General features: G+C 37.1%; 1 protein-coding gene and 1 long non-coding RNA gene across 4 annotated transcripts; one reads left to right on the top strand and one right to left on the bottom strand.

The window, feature by feature from the left end:
* Positions 1-330: 330 nt before the first annotated feature.
* Positions 331-6,384, top strand: LOC126629936 (uncharacterized). 2 transcript variants are annotated; one of them, XM_050300090.1, is made up of 10 exons: positions 331-680; positions 888-993; positions 1,260-1,320; positions 1,429-1,730; positions 2,745-2,884; positions 3,480-3,554; positions 4,128-4,218; positions 4,899-5,099; positions 5,544-5,591; positions 6,059-6,384. In XM_050300090.1, exons 1-10 carry the CDS (start codon positions 489-491, stop codon positions 6,142-6,144), a joined length of 1,302 nt encoding a protein of 433 aa, XP_050156047.1. In that variant the 5' UTR covers positions 331-488; the 3' UTR covers positions 6,145-6,384. The 2 variants fall into 2 exon arrangements, with proteins under 2 accessions (XP_050156047.1, XP_050156048.1); XM_050300091.1 differs by having other exon boundaries at positions 4,899-5,101; positions 5,549-5,591.
* A 9,868-nt stretch (positions 6,385-16,252) lies between these two features.
* LOC126628140 (uncharacterized) lies at positions 16,253-19,444 on the bottom strand. 2 transcript variants are annotated; one of them, XR_007625273.1, is made up of 2 exons: positions 17,891-19,444; positions 16,253-16,658 (listed from the first exon to the last, which is right to left on the bottom strand). It is a non-coding gene; the product is annotated as an uncharacterized LOC126628140 (long non-coding RNA). The 2 variants fall into 2 exon arrangements; XR_007625274.1 differs by lacking the exon at positions 17,891-19,444 and adding an exon at positions 16,888-17,396.
* Positions 19,445-19,742: the final 298 nt, after the last annotated feature.

The following is a 19,742-nucleotide window of genomic DNA, read 5'->3' as shown; positions in this document are numbered from 1 at the left end:
ACAACCTGTGAGAATGTTCTTCAGAAGGTACTAATTTCATAGCTAATTATTATTTTTGTAATTAGGTACTTCAATTTAGTGTTTCACTAACTAAATTGCATACATTCCAATATATTTTTCCAGTGGATGAAGAAAGAATACGAAATTGCATATGCAAAGTGAATAGTGAAAACAAAAAAGTGATGAAGATTAATTTCTCATTTTAGGATAGTTTAAAGGTTTGTTTTGGTTGTTGTGAGAAACTCTAATATTAAGGGTTTTACATCAAGTTTTGATCATAATTATCATAAAATTAATATGGTGGCTATAATTCTATATGGATCTAAAATTTGATTATTTTTCTAAATTTCCCAAAGGTAATTCAGACACCAATACGTGATTGTGTCAATCAATTGACACCTCCTCCCCTTTTTCCATTCCCCCGGACGCATTCCGATCATCGTCACCGTATCCAAACCCTCACCTCCCCAATCCCTTTCCGGTTACCGATGGATCCGGTTCTTCCAGTTGCGGTGCTCTCGATTCTCGTCGGCGCTGTCATCGCCCTCGCTTTCTTCACAAGCTACTTCCGGAAACGGAGCTCCGAAATCCAGTCTATTTCGAAGCCGGAGCTCCAGTCGGACCCGAAAAAGCACCAATCAAAGCCTCACCAGACTAAGAAGTCTCACGCCTCTGACAAGGTAACACCGAAACGAGTCTTTTCCTTCTGGAAGTGTCTCTGTTGAATTTTCTGTTTGGATGCCGAGAAAATGTGTGATTTTCTTTTTAATTGAGTTGCATGTTACTCATTCGACCTCATTACACAGGGAATGATTGAATTTGCAATGCTTTAGGTTCAGAGTTAATGAATTTGATTTTGGTATGATCTGTTGGATGACGGAATGTAGGATCAACACAAGAAACATCATCCGTTGGATGTGAATACTTTGAAAGGCCATGGAGATGCGGTCAATGGCCTATGCTTCTCCTCTGACGGGCGGAGTTTGGCAACAGGTAAGCAATCATTTCACTTTTATTCCGAGCTTAGTGCGTCAGTTATTTTTCGTTTTCTTTTTGAGGAGCAATTAGAAATGATTATTAGGTTAAAATCCGGACTTCAATATTCGTTACTTGGTTGGCATTTGTTCGATGAGTTATAATTGTGTCTGATCTGTTTTTTTGGATGATTTAGATCGTGTATAATGTGGCCGGTGATTTTGATTTTGACTTGTCTGATGTTTATATTTCAATTGCTCATGATTTCTTACTCTTTCAATCAGCTTGTGCGGATGGAGTGCTTAGGGTATTCAAGCTGGATGATGCTTCGAGTAAAAGTTTCAAGTATGAATTTCAACTACCCTTGATGCATTACCACTTACCAGAGAAGTTTCGATTATGCTCATGAGTTAAGTTGCTTTGCATTTCTCAAATTCTGTAACTTTTCAACAGGTTTCTGAGAGTTAGTTTGCCTCCTGGAGCTGGTCAGCCTGTAGCAGTTTCATTTTCGGATGATGGATTATCAATAGTTGTGGCTTCTCAAAGTCTGACCGGATCTTCTTTGTACATGTACGGTGGGGTGGAAAAACCCAAACCTTCTGAGGAAGCTAAGCAGCAACCCAAGCTTTCTCTGCCTGAAGTCAAGTGGGACCATCACAAAGTTCATGATAAATTAGGTATTCTCACCCTATCTGGGACCACAGCGAGTTATGGCACTGCTGATGGGAGTACAATTGTTGCTTCATGCTCAGAAGGTATCTTATTATTGCCTTATCCTGCATAAGAATTTATGTGCATGTTTACATTCAACATTTTCTAACTTCATAATACGTAGTGACATTTAAAATGTTTTGGGCTTGTAAGGTTCTATACACTAGATGGTCACATTTAATAGTGCTTGTAGGATTCTTGTCAGAACTATTTAGAAAGTGTTGAACTCTTGCAATGCATGAAAAGGGTTGCTTAGAAATTTGATAAGCACTTGAGAGAAATGAATATGGTGAAGACTGTAGAATGTAGAGTGAGAAGAAAGGGGTGGGAAAATTAACGATTAAACGGAGTAAGATGAACTCAGGTCAATTTTGTTTGGTTTCTACTTTCTAGTCTTTAAAGGGGTGTAATCAGGTGTAGCATTTAAGCCAGTAAGATCTATCTGGCTTTCAGGTTCAAAATTTTGAATCTCGACAAACTTGACCCAAATATAATGTATTTAAAATTACCATACCAAACGTCAGAATGCCATTGGTTGTTCTATTTCTTTACCGTACACTCCCCCACCCTGAATCAGTGTATCAACCTTAAATTCCCTATAGTTCTTTTACTTTATTTTATTTATTTTTATTTATTTATTTTTGTTTTCTATATCTGTGACATCTTCTCTTCCCTCCCGCACAAGTCACAACCTCCTTCTCCTCTCTGCAGCCATTCCCTTGTAATCTCCACGTTCAGGATGCTTCCTCCTGTATGTATGCAGTATGCACATACCTTGATTAATCAAATAAGGTTTTGATAACCAATAAATGAAGTTCTTTAGCTTTCAATGTCCCATCCAACTTTCCAACTCAATCTTGATAGTGTATTTTCCTTCTGTTTATTTTATTTTTTGCCCAATATCCCATGCCTCAATCATCTAATCTTCATGCTAGAATTTCACATTGCCAGTAGATCGTCAAGATTATGATCTCAATATGAATACTAGTTCTTTTTCCAGAGTTTCCCCTGATTGAGTGTGCATACTTTGTGGTTCTAATTTGTTATGTTACCTGTAGGAACTGACATCAAACTTTGGCATGGTAAAACCGGCAAGATTTTGGGGCATGTTGACACAAATCAGTTGAAAAACACCATGGCTGCTATATCACCAAATGGGCGTTTCCTTGCTGCGGCAGCGTTTACTGCAGATGTGAAGGTAAATTATCTGTAAGTTCTTCAGTGGCCCAGGGATGTGAAAAATCCCAGCAACATGGGGTGTTTAAAGAAGTTGCAAATACTTAGGAGTTCGTAGTTTTAAGAGTTCTAATTAAGTTTCATATTAAGGATTGTGACATCATGTTCAATTATGGTTTACAGATCCAGTTCTTCATTCAAGTTGATCCCTCATTCGAAAAGTATAAATAAAACATTTACGTTGACCACAATGGGATATAAATGCTAAGTGCAACACTTCTTGCATGTAGTCATATGTGTTGAGCATGTGCAAAGGAGTGATTTCAAAAGGTTCTGCAACATTATAGAAGTCCATGTATTAGTTTGATGTGGCCAATTATCCACATCATATTTGGGTTAACCAAATAAGTAACATGCAAATTTGAAGTCCATTAGCATTTTCAATAGTAACTCAGTTCTTTCTTTAAATTGCATACTCAGTTTTTATACCTGTTCTGGACCTTTAACTTTCTGGATACCATAATCAACTCCGTTGTTTAATTGGCATGTTAGAGGAACTAGGTGCTTTATGGCCTATAATATAGTTGTTCTGTTAACATCCCAGATTTCCTTGGCAGGTGTGGGAGATCGTCTATTCAAAGGATGGTTCAGTGAAGGAGGTCACAAAAGCTATGCAACTTAAAGGCCATAAGGTTACTCATATGTTTTTATACTTGTATGTTTTTATGTACAATGATGTTACATAATATGATTTCATGCGTGTCTTAACGAAGCCTCTCTATCAGCTTTCCGTTAATTTTTTGAAAATTAAATGAGATCAAGTTCGAGGATTAGCGTTGGCCAGAAAAAGAAAAAAGAATAAGTGCTTATTAGGGTTTATTGTCTATACTATAGTATATTATTATATGTTTTCTTTTGAAGATTACAATTATGATGCAAATTGTGGTCTAGGATAAATGCTAGAGTTATGCAAGAAAGCTACTTTTGGAGTCATTAAAGCCCAGAAGGTTACTTATATGTTTTCTTTTGTCTATGCACTCCAAATATAGCTTCCTGCAGTCCTTGCATCCACACATAAGGTGTGCAAGAATGCTATTTTTGGAGTGCAAATAACAAATTCCTACTTTTTCAATCAATGACATCATTTGAATTCTTTTTAGCTGTAAAATTGTAACTTTGTTTTTGGTTCTTTCTTATCATCAATTCTTTTTGCTCATGCTTGAATTGTATATGCTATATCTCAGTTACATCTGGTTGTTTTTCAGAGTGCAGTAACTTGGTTATGCTTTACTCCTAACTCAGAACAAATGATCACAACGTCCAAAGATGGTTCAATAAGAATTTGGAATATCAATGGTATGTTTGACTTAGATTTTGTTCTGTATATTATGCCTTCTTTGCATGTACAGCAGCATAATAGTCAAAACTCCCTCCAAGCATATACAAACACATGCACCTCTGTAATCTTAGTCCATTACATGGAGTATATATCAACTGTCATTACAAACATGGAGTATGCATCAACTGTCATAAAAACATGTATTACATGATTTACATCAAGACATGGCAAGTCAAAAGAAAAAGAAATATCGAGTCATTTTTTGGCCCCAGCTATTGTTCATACGCTCAAATCAAGAGAACACACTTTCATTAATCATGTTTCCCAAATATGGTCATTTAGTTTGTATTATAAAGATTGTGGAAAATTTATTTCTTCTCATCAATGGATGAACCATGCTTTCATTAGGGTCATAATTCCCTTCCTTGTTTGTTTCTGTTATAGCGGTTAAAAAATCTGATAACTACCAGTCTACCATGTATGTGAAACTGTGTGCATGTTGTATAAAACAGTATATCCTATGCATTGGGTGTCAGTTGTCTCTTATGGTTTTAGGATAGAAATAATTTTCTGTTAAATGGAATTATTCATCTGCATGGGTTGTACAAAAATGTCCGGATGCGGTTCTTTGTGTCTGATAACTTGTGTTGGTACTTTTAATTTGGCATACTGACTCTCGTTGTCTGTTCTCTCAAAGTTCGCTTTCATATGGATGAGGATCCAAAAACTCTGAAGGTGTTTCCAATTCCACTTGATTTGGGTGGTGCTGCTGCCCACTATGATCGTCTTAGTTTATCTCCGGATGGAAAAATATTGGCAGCAACCCATGGTTCGACACTACAATGGTTATGCATTGAAACTGGAAAGGTTTTGGACACAGCTGATAAAGCACATGAAGGTACGCTTGAGTTTATTTGAAGTTTTTTTTTTCTTCATTTTATCCTTTCCATGTACCTTGTTGGTTCTCCAATATCTAATTACTTTTCAGAAAGAAATTTAGCATCTTTTTCTATAGCCAAATATATGATGTTTTTATGGCCATGCCAAAATTCTTGGTCAGTTGATAAAAAAGAACGAATTTATCGATTAGGTTAAAATGTTTGACGGAGCACCACATGTAAGAATTTGCTCTGCTCTTAACAAGTAATATGTGCTTGGTAAGCCAAATGTTTAATACATAACGAAGATTCAAGTCAACTGTACATGTTACTTAGGAACAGATGAGGCGGGAAATAATTTATTTCATCTTAACTTGCTAATCAAAGTTTGGTGGAGCTTTGGATTGTTATCCCAGAGATGGTTTCAAGTTGTGAATCTTCTCTAATTCTTCTTCTCCATGCAGGGGGTGACATCACAGGCATTTCTTGGGCACCCAAGCCAATTCCATTTGGTAAACCACTAGTCTTGAATATCTTAAACTTGTGTTGCAATTAGTTTTTATATGTCATTACTGCTCCACCGTTGACAACATTGGCACAATAAGAGCATGATAAAGTGTGCCTGTGTAGAGAAGTCTGGCTAACCTGAATAACTTTTCCATTACAAAAACCCTGGTGTTTCTAGTTCCATGTGAATATGTTTCGGCATAAAATCTGTTCCGTTACATCATGAGGGACAATTTAGTCTAATGGACAGTCCATTTGATGGTCTGACTTATTGAGAAGTATTTGGTGGAGAGATTGGTTACAAGACAATTGAATGTAATACAATTTCGCTATAATTAGCCCTCGAGTAAACTTAAATCAGGATCTATTATCCTCCAAATGCTGTATTCCATTTGTCGAGACTTGATTAATTATTTTATTGCTTTTAATTGTCGTTCTAATATATTAATGCGTATCATTTTTCCCTCCGTAGGTGATGAGAAAGTGCTGGTTTTGGCCACATCAAGTGTCGATAAGAAGGTAAAATTTTGGGCTGCTCCATCTGTTCCTGCATCGTAAAGGAATTTTGTAGGTCCACAACGATCTCATGCATTGTCATGAATGAAATCCTGATATGAACTGTTTGCCAATGTCCACGGGAAATGTTTCATACGTTCTGGGCTAAGTAGTTTTAACAACTTCATGATATGGTGAAACTTGTTAGAGCATGTCTTGAGAAAGCAAATGTTTTGTTTCACCGGCATAGTCAGATTTCACTGAGATTTTGATGATTATATAATTTTAACGGATCTGGACTAACTTTTCGCTCTTCGTGTATAGAAAGTGCTTTTAAATTTGAGTTCAGACTTCTTTGCCCTCCCTCCCACCCTCGCTCGTAAACTTAAGTCGAAATTTAGAAGCTTGATGTTTAAATATTTAAAAGCTTTTGTTGTAAGCTTGGTAAGTTATAATTGCTCCATAGCAAAATGCCGCCAATAACAAGAAAAATTTCTCTCCTCCGTGAGAGACCTACCCTCTGTTTGAGGGCGATTCTCACCCTTTCGTGTGAGTGGTTCTCGTTCGTTTTCTGTTTGTTGTCGCCGATCCTGGTTGCGGCTGGGATCGGTGGTGCTCTTTTGTTTTTGCTTTCGTCTCCCTCTCTTCTCCCCTCCGATGCTTATTTCCCCTGCTTTCTGGTTCGCTTTTCCCTTTTCTCCTCCCACTGCTATCTCTCCTCCTCCTTCCTCTACTTTCCAATCTTTGGTCCAGTTTCGCCGTGAGTTGCGGCTTGTTGAGCCGGTGAGATCAGATCTGGTGCTTGCACTGGGTAGGGTGTTCCAAACACCCCCACCTTCTCTTTGTTGTCTGCCTTGGTTGGCAATGTTGCTCGTGGATTTCCATGCGCTTCTTTATCTTTGCTGCAGGTTCTTGTTGATCTGTGGCTGTGTTTGGACTGAAGATTGGAATTGGTTGTTGGATTTGTTGAGGCGCGGCTCGGTTGGGAGTTGGGAGTTGGGATTTGGGCGTTGGTTGCGGCGGTGGTTGCAGCGGTGTTCTAGTTTTCTGTTTTCTTCGGATCCAACTTTTGGTTGGGCTTGTTTTGGTGTGTTTGGTTGGCCCGTTTTGCTTTGTATATCTGTTTTGGGTCTTGGTTGTAAATTTCTGTTGTTGCAATAAATTTTTCACCATGTTTTGGCATGGTGTTCTTCCAAAAAAAAAAAAAAACAATGCCGCCAATAACAATCGAAAGTTAAAAAAAAAAAAAAGAAAGAAACTTGCTCTTGGGTGTGATTCACAAAAAGTGGCTGCAATGTGCGTTAATTGTCAATGCGTCTTTGCTCCGGTCTTCGAGTCTGAGCTTCCGTCAATTGATTAGGGAGTGAGTAATACAATCCTAGAGTTGTTACTACGATCAGGGTTTAAATTAAAATTTCTTTGATACAGGCGATATTTTCATGAAAATATCCAAAAATTCATAAAAAGATATTGAAATGGAGGGTGAAGTTTAGACTTCATCTTATATTGGAGAAACTCTTTAAATTTAGGCTAAAATTGACATATACTGTTGATATTTCTGACAAATCTATTAAATATCGAAGGAACTCATATATTTCGTCCAAACTAATATTTGACAATCTCTAAAGTTTCATTTTAAATTTTCATTAATTCTATTGAAGGCCACGAATATCTGACACACCCCGACCCCAATAACACAAGTTACGTGGTCATGATGTGATGGTTGACACTAAATTGACCTTATCACCCCATCAATGGTTGACGTCACAAGCCAACTTAATGACGAAGCTATTGTAAGATATTTATGATGTGCAAGAATTCGAACAAAAACTTTCACTAATAATAAATCCAAAGCTGCTACATAGTTCACTTATCAACCTCCCCACTTAGGGACAATTTATCTCGAGATTAACTCCCGTTATTACCACATCACATTAGAGCAACTGGAAGTTTCACACAACAGTAACACACATAAAAGTGTAGTGCTATACATAATCAAAAGTACGATCATGCAATTATTACAATAAAGATAAGACTATTATAAATGAACCATCACCCTAAATCCAAAGGATGAAAGCCTCACTGCCAAGCCCACTCATCACCACCGATGTTCTCCTTATTCTCGTTATGCCCAGAAGGGGTCGACAAAACAAAATGTGAGTAGACTAGTTTTATTACATTTAAAATCATTCAACATAACAACCCCTATTTTGAAAATATATAGTGAAAACTACATACATGGTAACTACAATAGTAGTAGTCAAGATCAACTCAATCTTGCTCGTCATATCAAAGAAAGTAAATCAATCACAACTAAAGTAATGTATAGCAAGTAGGTGAAGTGGCGGCTACTTGATCAATATCTAGCGTCTACTAGCAAATTCTAGCCTCTACTAGATTAAAATGTACCTGCAACAAATCCTATTATCGTAGCTAGCTATATGATATGAATGATAACCATGTGGTGAGAATAAATCACCAATGATCTCAAGATATCATCTAATACAATTCAAGCATAAGTCTTATCAAAGACTAACATAAGTAATATGCATCTACCTAAACTCTTTCGATCCTCAAATAAGCCTGTGATATTCATAATAAGCTAAGTTAATCTTTAATCGACATTTTATGGTATATTGTGCTAAATACAATAAAGCACCTACTGCACTCAAATATGGTACTTCTAGACCAAGGACCATTTCATCATCTTCTTTTGGACGAAATGAATCTTTCTTAATGTGCAGAGAACAAACAACCATTGGCGTGATGAGTGGATAAGCCTTGTCCATGCCAAATCACTTTAGGATTTTTTTAATGTAAATTGATTGATGGACCAAAATTCCATTAGCACAATGCTCGATTTGCAAGGCAAGACAATATTTTGTTTTTACAAGGTCTTTCATTTCAAATTTGCTTTTCAGATATTCAGCAGTTTTATTGAACTCTTCAGGGGTTCCAACTAAGTTCATATCATCGACATATACTGCCACTATAGCAAATCCAAAATTTGATTTCTTAATGTACACACAAGGGCAAATGTCATTGTTACTATATCCTTTTTTGATCAAATACTCGCTGAGATGATTAAAACACATTCATCCAGATTGTTTCAGCCAATATAATGATCGCCTTAATTTGATTGAGAGCATACCTCATGGTTTGTTAGTCATTTCAGGTAACTTGAGTCTTTCTGTGACCTTCATATATATATATCCATATCTAATTCTTCATACAGATACGCACTGATGACATCCATAAGTCACATGTCAAGTTTTTCTGAAACCACCAAACTTATTAAGTAACGGAACGTAATTGCATCCATTATAAGAGAATATGTCTCATCATAATCAATTTCAGGTCTTTGTGAAAAATCTTGTGCAATGAGTCATGCTTTATATCTTGCAATCTCGTCTTTCCCATTGTGCTTTCTTATGAATACCCATTTGTAACCCACAAGGTTTACTAGAGGCGGGGTTTGGATTATTGGTCCAAAAACACTTCGCCTTTCCAAAGAATTTAATTCTGCTTGGATTATATCTTTCTACTTAGGCCAATCTTGTCTCTATTTGCATTCATCAATACAGCGGGGCTCAATATCATCGCTTAATATGATTTTAGTAGCTATTGTGAATGCGAACATGTAATCGATGATTATTTCATTTTGATCCCACGTACATGCATAATTTACAGAGATTTCTTTGCTTTCATTTATTTCTTTCTCTTTAGGGACATGTGTCTCATTAAGGACATTTTCTTTTTTTGGAAGTACAGAATCATGAATTGTGGCTTCGTCATTCATTTTCTTTTCCCGAATGATTTCATTTAGATTTAGTTGTGCCCTCATCTTGCTCTTTCAAGGGGCTGGATTTTTTGAACCTGGGGGTATACCACGCTTCAGGCGTGCAACAGATGAATCATTAGCTGCCACTTTATTTTGTCTAATAAGGATATCAATTCTTTCAGGCGCATTTGTAGCTGGTATATGTGATTTTGTCATTTTGATAGCATCATTAAATGCATCTGGCATTTGATTAGCAATACTTTGAAGATGAATGTTCATTTTCACTTCATTTTCACATTAAGTGCTTCATGGATCAAAATGAGATAAGGTGGGTACAACCCATGTCAATTCTTGCTGTTCTTTTGGAACGATATTTTCTCCCCCCAACGGCGGGAAAACTTTCTCATCAAAGTGACAATCCACAAAACAAGCTGTAAAAATATCACCTATCAAGGGTTCTAAATATCTAATGATAGATGGTGAATCAAAACCCACATAAATTCCTAGTCTGCACTGATGTCCTATTTTAATGTGTTGTGGCGGTGCAATAGGCACATAAACAACATAACCAAAAACTCGTAAATGTGAAATGTTTAGCTGATGCCCAAACATGAGTTGTACTGAGGAGTATTGATGGTTTGCTATAGATCTCAATCGAACCAATAATGTAGCATGTAAGATGGCATATCCCCATGTAGAAACTAACAATTTTGTTTTCATGAACAAGGCGCATGAAGCTGCTTGATCAATACTTCTGCTAAACCATTTTGAGTATGGACATGAGGAACAAGGTGTTCAACATCAATGCCTAGTGTCATGCAGTAATCATAAAAAATTCGACACGTAAATTCACCAGCATTATCAAGTCGAATTGACTTAATAGGGTAATCTGGGAACTGTGCTCGTAATTTAATTATATGAGCTAGAAGTCTCGCAAAAGATACATTTCGAGTAGACAAGAGGCAAACATGTGACCATTGGGTAAATGTATCATGCATTTTGTAAGGACAATATTGTTCCATTTGGTAACATGATATGGGCTTTTCCTGAGCCTTCAATTACATCTGATTGCCCTGATATTGTTGTTACCTTTACTTTTGTAAGCATCAAGTTTGAGAAATATTTTCGATCTTGAAGTATTATATGTGTGGTTGCGCTATCTACAAGACAAATATCTCCGTCATTGCTATTGTTTTGAGAATAACCATAGTTTTTGTCTAAACTTTATGAGTATGGGAATTATAGTTAAAAACAATTTATTCATAACAAAAGGAAATTGAAATGCCACTTTTTATTGAATTAAAATACGAGCTTTAAACTACAAGTTTAGATAATAAAGCAAAAGTACATTAAACATAGAAATGATACAATCGGACCGATATGCTTAATTCCCTCTTTCCATAATGAAGTCTGAAACATCCATGTGGGTTATGTTCAATTGGCCTGATAAATTGAACATTGGATCATGTTAGCTTGCTTGATGAAATTGGTTTCGACACTCTTCTCCTTGAGGGAGGCTTGATACAGGTCCATTAGATGTTTTGGGGTACTACAAGTACGGGCCCAGTTCCCATTGCCACCATACCTATTGTAGACTCCTTCAGGATTTCTAGGAGTGTTATTCATATGAGCTTTACCCTTGTGGCAATTTACATTTTTAAGCTAGGGCCTGGATTATGCCTTGGACCCTGGTTGTAAAACTAGACACCATGATTCTTGCCTTTCTCATTCCACCGGCCTCACTTGTGGCCACGTCCTCGTCTGTTGCCACGAGAAGATGTGGTGTTCACTTCGAGGGAAACAACATTCATTTCTAGGAATGGCGGTGATCCAGTAGGTTGGGACTTATGCTTTTTCATCGGGAGCTCATTGTTCTGTTCAACCATAAAGAGCACCGATATCAGTTGATTTTACTCAATAAAGCCTTGCTCTTTATACTGCTGCTGTAAGAGCACATTGGAGGCATGAAAAGTACTGAAAGTCTTTTCCAGCATATCTTCTTCAGTGATAATCTCCCAACAAAGTTTCATTTGAGAGCTAATTCTAAACATTGCAAATTATACTAAGCAACCATCTTGAAATCCTAGATTCTCAAGTGCGCCCACTCATAACAAGCTATTGGGATAATCACTGTTTTATGGTGATTGTATCTATTTCTCAATGCCTTCCAAAGGGCCAATGGGTCTTCAACCGTTAGGTACTCCCTCTTCAATCCTTCATTAGGGTGGACGGATAAAGAACATGGCCTTCGCCCGATCTTGAGACGATGCATTGTTTCCTTCCTTGATGGTGTTTCCAAGGTTTTCTGCCTCCAGATGGATCTTGGCATCCATTACCCAAGTAAGGTAGTTTTTTCCAGTGATATCAACGACAAAAAATTCAAACTTTGCTAAGTTCACCATTTTCTTTTTTTGAAAGAAAAATGAGATGTGTAAGAACTTGCAATAATATGTATTTAAGATGAATGTAGTGTTAGAACTTCTGGTTCTTACAAATATTTCATTTTAATCTTCAAGCCAGAATGATAAGCACTCGAAACTTCAGGGTCGAGATTTACATAATTTATACATTAATTAAAAACAATTATCAGGTAGTCAGTAATACTCAATACACAAGCACCACTATCAGTATTGAGTACTACTACCATGAAGAAAGAAAACTAATGAGGAAGGCCATTGTACCACACCACTCTAATTGAAATAGTATAGTGTGGGATGGAAGATTATACCGCACCACTCAAGCAACATGAAAATTTAAATATGCAGTGTAGGATGGACGATTATACCGCACCACCTAAAATTGCAATAAAATTAAATCTGCAGCTCAAGATGGGCTATTGTACTACACAATCTAAAATTGCAGTAAAATTAACATAAATAAACACTGGGTTAGTAATCAGGAGCTACACCAAACAAGAAATAAAAAATATAACTATTTGTTATATTAAAAACTAGGAGAAGGCATGGTGCTAGTAGTTCTTGAAGAGGGTACATCAAGCAAGTGAGGCAGAGGAGGAAGAAGAACAATAAGATCTTGGAGGAAGCATTTTCGGTGAAGGGAAATGAGAACTGGCTAGGATTAGAGAGTCGTGTTGATAGCGTGTTATAAATAGGCAAAAGTGAGAGATATAACCTTTGCTAGAGATAGGAGCGAAGCGGGTACAATGTATCACATTGTTTATTTTCGTAACTATAATACAAAATGATTGCAGGTAAAGAGAGGAATGAAGGTATATTGATGTTTAGGCCCAAAATATTGGTTTGGGCTGAGTGTAGAATCATTCTCGGCCCGGAAGGATTTATTTAAAAACTGCTAGGGGTCGTCTTGTTCATGGGCCGCATGATACCAATAAAGGGCAAAGATTATTGTTTGAGCCGTCTCATATAAATGTTATATGCTTAAACGATAAAGTCCAAGGAATATGTGATTGGAAGAATGTAATCTAATGAAGTTAGATTCATGAGACCATTCTTTCGTAGACACATCCTAAATGTTCCTGATCATAGGATTGCCAATTGGACATTGACAGTTCGTCAAGATCGGTACGTGCTATGTCTTCTCTCAGGGAGAGTGACTAGTCTCGAGTCATTGGTGTGTGTGACATCAAGACAAGTACGTAGGTGCTCAGTAGAGAATGAGTTCACTGAACGCGATCAACAAAGAGTTCTCATACTCATGTCACATGAGAACTCATGTTTGGGATAATGCAAATTAGTCCTTTGACCTGAGGCATCACAGTTGTCTTGTGGTTAAGTCCTTGATCTTTGATTATGTCAAAGTCACCCCATCGGGGTGTCCACGACATCGTTGGGGTTAAGCCACTTAGTCATGGAGGCAAGTGAATGCGCAACAAGGGATCTCTAACCTTCAAACCGTTTGAGGGAGAATACTCTATGATATGATTTAGAATCTCTGGCCAGAGTATGAATGAGATTTAGAAAAGTCGTTCTAAATCACATTCAAGGAAATCATATAAGCACACGAATCACATTGGATAGTAGACATGAATAAATAAACTATCAAACCAAACAATGTGGTCAGGAGTATTAGATTAGAGAAAGACCGTATTGCATTTGTAATCCCAAACTGAATAGGTTTTCTCTACCTCTTCTGATTAGCTTGGGTAACCATGATATGCTGCAAGGTGTCACTCATGGTTTGTGGAAGCCCTAAACGTGTGTAATCACTAAAGGGAGAATTGAAATTAAGTTTCAATTCACAATCGATGTAAAATGGTTTTAATCGCCCACTGCCTCGCTAAAAGGAACCTAATGGATCGCACACCGTGTAAGGAGGAGATTGAAGAAACAATGGAGATGAGTAAGAATGATTAAATGGTTTAATCATTTATTTATGGCAAGGATTAATTAATATGTTAATTAATCAAACGAATAAGTTCGTTAAAGCCCTCGGGATAGTTTTGGACCTTAAGGCCCAATGGGCTTCGAACGTCAAGCCCATTATCTTAAGTTGTATGACAACTTAATGAATAATGATTCACAAAGGCCCAATTAGTCCAAAATATCCTAATGGCCGGCCATATTGTTTAGGGTAGTGAACTTGGACTTATTTACAAGTTTGCCACTCAAATGAATAAAGGTATAAATATGACTTTATAGCCAAAATTCATTAAGGGTTTGTTTTGGAGATAATTGGTGAGAACTTGTCTCTCCATTTCTCTCTAAAGAGGCCGGCCACCTTGGGGGGTGCATCTTGCAATCCCACTACTCCAAGGTCACTCATTTCTTCTCCAATCTCTCCTTGGTGAAGAGACTTAGAGGTTCTCAATTTTGGGAACTTGGAGAAACCTATTCATCCATCCAAATCCATAGATTTAAGATGCAAGGAATGAAGGCCCTCTCTTTGGGTGATTAGCCTTTGCTTATGCAAAGAGGAATCTACAAAGGTATAAATTTCAACTCACTATGTTTTGAGTTGAGTTTTGGTTCACCAATCTACTAGGCTTTGAATTTCATGGTTAATGTTTTGTTTTTAAGTGCATGCTAGCATGATTCCGCCTTTAATTGTTAATTGCATGCTTATAGATGTTGCTTAAATGAACATGTTTTCACAAAATATTCCTTCAAGGGTCGTTTGAATCCTAGTAGGAAAAGGAATGGCCTGATAGAAAGGTTAGGTCCAAAATCCTGATGGGAGTAGGAGTACTCGAGATGGTGTTTGATTAGAAGAAGAAGTCCTAATCCGAGTAGGGTTTAACTACTCGGATTAACTCTACTTAGGAAGTATCTGATGCTATAAATAGAGGAGGCTATGCATTGTTCAACCCCCTCCAATTCAACACACAACTGCCCTGCGCAAACTTTCTCAACAACTTTGAGATTTTTTATTTTCTCTTTTCGCTGACACATCTTCCGTTGGCATCAACAACACTGTGAAAGCAACCGGTGATATCTTCAGTCGGCATAGATAGCTCTGTCGCCGTAGAATCACCCGATCTCGCAACATCTTCCGTTGGCATCAACAGCGCTACAGCAAGGATGGTTGGTTACCTATCCAAGTCTCGGTCAAGAAGGATTTCCGAATCCTTATTGATCGAGGTCATCTCATTAGCCTTCTCGACGAAGTGAGGTGTTACAGCTTACTGAGCTCGGCGCATTGCACGTCGAGTTATTTTATGATTGGATACTCTCAAATGGGATTTAGAGTTCGGCATTCAGACGGCCGAACCATGTTCACTATTAAGACTTATATCCGCTTTGAGTATTTGTGACCTTACACTTTGGTGTCGATTCGGTGTGAGTTTACTCTGACGAATACCATCATTGTGACCGAATCCGACGACGACGATTCGTGAACTTCGTAAGAATAGTAGCCTTGTCTTCAGGTTCGAGAACCCAAGAGGTCGAGACGTGTTCCTTCCTCGGCCACAATCGCAAAACGCAGAAGTCAGCTGCGCACTTAACACAACATCAACAAATTTTACTCATCGGCCGAGCTCGGACGACGAGTTAGCACGCCCCGCATTCATCGAAGGACGTAGTTAGCTCGTATATTACTCGGCCTGCGCGCCACATAGGCTTGGTAGTTTTTAGGGTCAACAATTGGTTCCATTGCTTTTACTCTTTTCTTTTTCGTTTGTTGTGATCATACACGGAATGCTCCTTATATAGGAGAAATGTTTTATTATGATCGGAACACGAGTGGTACACCACGTGTTTTTATATAAGTAGTGAAAAATTTTAGTTTTTAAGTTATTAACATTTTAACACACATATCTCACAATTTGTATAGTGACACATGGTGTATTATCTCGTGTTCTTGTCACACAAAAAAATCTCTCCTTATATAGAGCCATATCCGTGAAGAATCATAAAAATGAAATGAGTGCATTTTAAAAAACATCATACAACAACAACAACAATGCTACTATTCTTAAGTCTTCTTAACTTTTCATCTTTAGCTAAAATATATGAGCATTCATTTCCATAACTTTCACAACATTTTACAGTTTTGCCTTCTCAAGTAGTTGTTTGTGAGATCAGTATCCTTGAAAGTTTTAGACAATTTGCTACGAAATTTTGACTAATTAATTTTCAAGTGCCACCATTTAAATAGTCAAAATTAGATAGGCGTAAATGCTAAATATGAAAAGAAAAAGGGTGTAAAAAAAATAGGAAAAAAAAAAACCTTGTGGGTCCCCTAGATATAATCGCGGTAGGTGAAAACTAATGCAAAGTTGGTTTTGCTACGTCCTCCAACATAGTTATGGTAGTCATGGTACTCTGCACCTCCATAAAATGGCATAAATTTTGCGGGACTCCAAGGGAAACTGTACCTGCATAATAGTATATATGGGGAGAATCAAATATAAGACATTTCACTTCAAATGCAGATGATTACAACTAGAACACAAAGTAAAGGCACGAAGTCTTTGTTTTTGGTTGAACTACCATGAGGTGGTACTGCTCGATAGAAGATTGTACATGCGATGATGAATTTATACTTTATAACATATTATAGTATCATGTGACAGTGTTAAAGTTGATAATGGTTAATATACCTACCCGCTATGAGTTTCAATTGCTTCCAACTGTCGCAAAACGAACCATAACCAGTAGGTGGTAGGGCTGGTTTGGTATTGCTGTGCTTTGAAAAAAAATGCTGTGAGAATAAGCGGCTGTGCTGTGAGCATAAGCGGCTGTGAAATAAATTAGCTGAGTGTTTGGTAAACTTTTTTGTAAAAGTGCTTTTAGAAAAAAAAGCAGTCTAATAGCGGGTCTTTTCATTAAAGAAGCACTGCAGCTTCGTGTGCTTTGAAAAAAAGCCAGTTTTCCAAAGCTGCAAATAGCAGCTTCAGCTTTTTCCTTTGATTTCAGCTTATTCTCACAGCAGCTTCCAAAATAAGCCTTTTTTTTCAGTTTACCAAACACCTAAAACCCTCACAGCTTTTTTTCATGGGTGTTTTTTTTTTAAGCACCTCACTCCCAAACTAGGTCGTAATGTGACAAGGAACCAAAGCTGGGCCGAGGAATGCTGGAAGGCCCAGAATCAAAATCTTGGCCCAATGGGAGCAGTATATTCATGGTGGACCCATTGGATCTTCTCGTAGGCCCATTTAAAGTGGAGCATCCGATGGATCCAATAATTTGAAAAATCCTGCAGAAAATCATATTTCCGTTTCCTAAGATTTAATATTATTACAGGCGACTATACTCGTTTTAAATTTTTAATACTATAATGATATGGCTCATGTTTATCAAAGAGTGCATTCAGTTTTATGTATCTAAATATCATTATCGTAATATAACAAGTTATGTGATGGCTTGTTACTTAACGTAACTGTATTTCAGTGTTTAGGCATGCATAGTAGCTATAAATTGACAAGAAAACAAAATTTCATAATTATAAAACAATCTTTGGCAGGACTTCCCATTTCTTTTTAAGGTGCCATAAAATGGATGAAGATCCTCTTTGGATCCTCTTTGTGAGGATTATAGGAATTAATTCATCTTAGCCGTTCATCGAACAAAGAAGATTCGGATAAAATTATGTTCCCTATAAAATTACCTGGACTGTGGAGGATGAAATCACTTGCAGAGGACCAACAACTAGAAGGAAGGTTTATACGACATCTTTGTAGCACTTGAACATGTCGAAGGAGTCCTTCACTTTTGACTGAATTTTGTACTTGTCCATATTCTTGAACCCACTGAGGCCGATGAACACGTAAGGCAGAGGAGCCAAGGTGTAAAACTACATCAAGATTATAATGTTATGGTAACAGAGGAAGTGATCTGGTTTTTTAGCTGAGTAATTGAACCATAGCTTTGATGCGAAATATATAAGCACACAAATTAAACCCTCTTTTTGTCAATTGTAGTAAAGAATGTAAGTAGGGATCGTTCTAGGCCGGGGATTAGGAGGGATTGCTAAATCACTTGGAAACTGACTTGAAAACGTAAAAACAAAGTTTAAAACACTAAACTAGAGTCAAAGAATGCAAAACTATACTTTAAAATACTAAGATAAACAAAAAGATTCAAAACAGCAAATAAACACTCAAAACTGCCTTAAAAACACTTTCTGGGCAGTTTTGAACACCTAACACTAAATTGGACGAAATTGGGTTATGACTTGACTCAAGACACTTAAAAAGACAAACTAAAGTGATTACTGACTAATCTAACATTTTGAAATAAATGGGAGATTGGTTCTTGACGAATTTGAAAACAAAACAAACTTTGTAAAACAAAACAGATTGTAAATGAATTTGAATGAAACTTATGGATGGAAGGCTAGCTAGGAGGTTCTTCTCCACACATGTCACACTTGCATACAAAACGATTTCCAGTTGCTTTTCGATAAACTATGAATACTCAACACCCCAAATTAACCGTGAATTGCACTAATTAACCCTCAGTTTTTCCACAAGTTATTAGGTTGGATGATTGCATACGACAACCCAAAACATTCCCTACAAGTTCCCTACATGAATTGCATAATAGAGATACAAGCAAGAATCATTAAGTTCTATGAAAAACATAAGCATTGACGAGACACTCGTTACTATGATTTGCATGAAACTTATGCCAAGAATTTACTTAACGTGATTGTGACTAGCTGATCACTCATATATTTCATGCATTTATACCATCCATTTCTAAAGTTTTTGTGATGTTTTTATGTTAAAATTGTAGCAATTTACTATACCTTGTGTTAATGTATAATTAATTTTGTGTTAGCATTGTTTTCGTAGAAAATGGGACGGAAAGGAAAATGAAGCAAAAGAAAAAAATAGTAAAACAGAGTGGAGAGAGCAACACGGACCGATGGTGGAGGAATAAACAAATATGGAGGGAGTGGGAGACTAAAAGACACGGGCTAATTGAAAAGAAAAAAAGTGGAAGAAGTGGAGGACTAAAGAAAAACAGAAAAGAATAAAGAAAGAGGCATGGCAGACATGGTGGAGAAAAGAAAGAATAAAATAAAACTGAAAAGGGAGTAGAGAGGAGGGACGGGCAGAGTAAAGGCGAGGGGGCGCGGGAAGAGAAGGAGAGGGCTGCCTTTGCAGCGAGAAAACGAGGGGGGCGAGGAGAGAAGCAGCTTAGCTGCCTTGCGGAGAGAGAAGCAGGATGCAGAGAGACTAACAGAGAGCAGACTGGCGCAGAAGGAGGGAGCAAAGCTTCACTCTATTTTCTTGGTTTTATCTTCTCAAACCTATGTTTTACTTTTGGTTTAATTTGAGAATAATGTGTAACTAATTTTATTTTGGCTAGAGGTTAATTCAAAGCCATGAATATATTTGTAATATGAATTGATTACCTTAAGTTGTGATTTAATTTGCTTAACTGCTTGATTGATAGCTTATTTTTGTATGTCGATTAAGAATGCATACTTAATTTACATGCATGAATTTGAC

Source organism: Malus sylvestris, chromosome 7 (assembly GCF_916048215.2).
Source record: "Malus sylvestris chromosome 7, drMalSylv7.2, whole genome shotgun sequence".
Lineage (NCBI taxonomy): Eukaryota > Viridiplantae > Streptophyta > Magnoliopsida > Rosales > Rosaceae > Malus > Malus sylvestris.
The sequence above is the reverse complement of the archived record's forward strand: the minus strand, read 5'-3'. Positions and strand labels throughout refer to the sequence as shown.

Excerpts from the sequence above, each read along its gene's own strand:
- LOC126629936 (XM_050300090.1), top strand. The coding sequence starts at position 489 with ATGGATCCGGTTCTTCCAGTTGCGGTGCTCTCGATTCTCGTCGGCGCT. Across the intron at positions 2,885-3,479 it reads CGTTTACTGCAGATGTGAAG|GTGTGGGAGATCGTCTATTC; the intron begins GTAAATTATCTG and ends TTTCCTTGGCAG. Across the intron at positions 5,100-5,543 it reads AGCTGATAAAGCACATGAAG|GGGGTGACATCACAGGCATT; the intron begins GTACGCTTGAGT and ends TTCTCCATGCAG.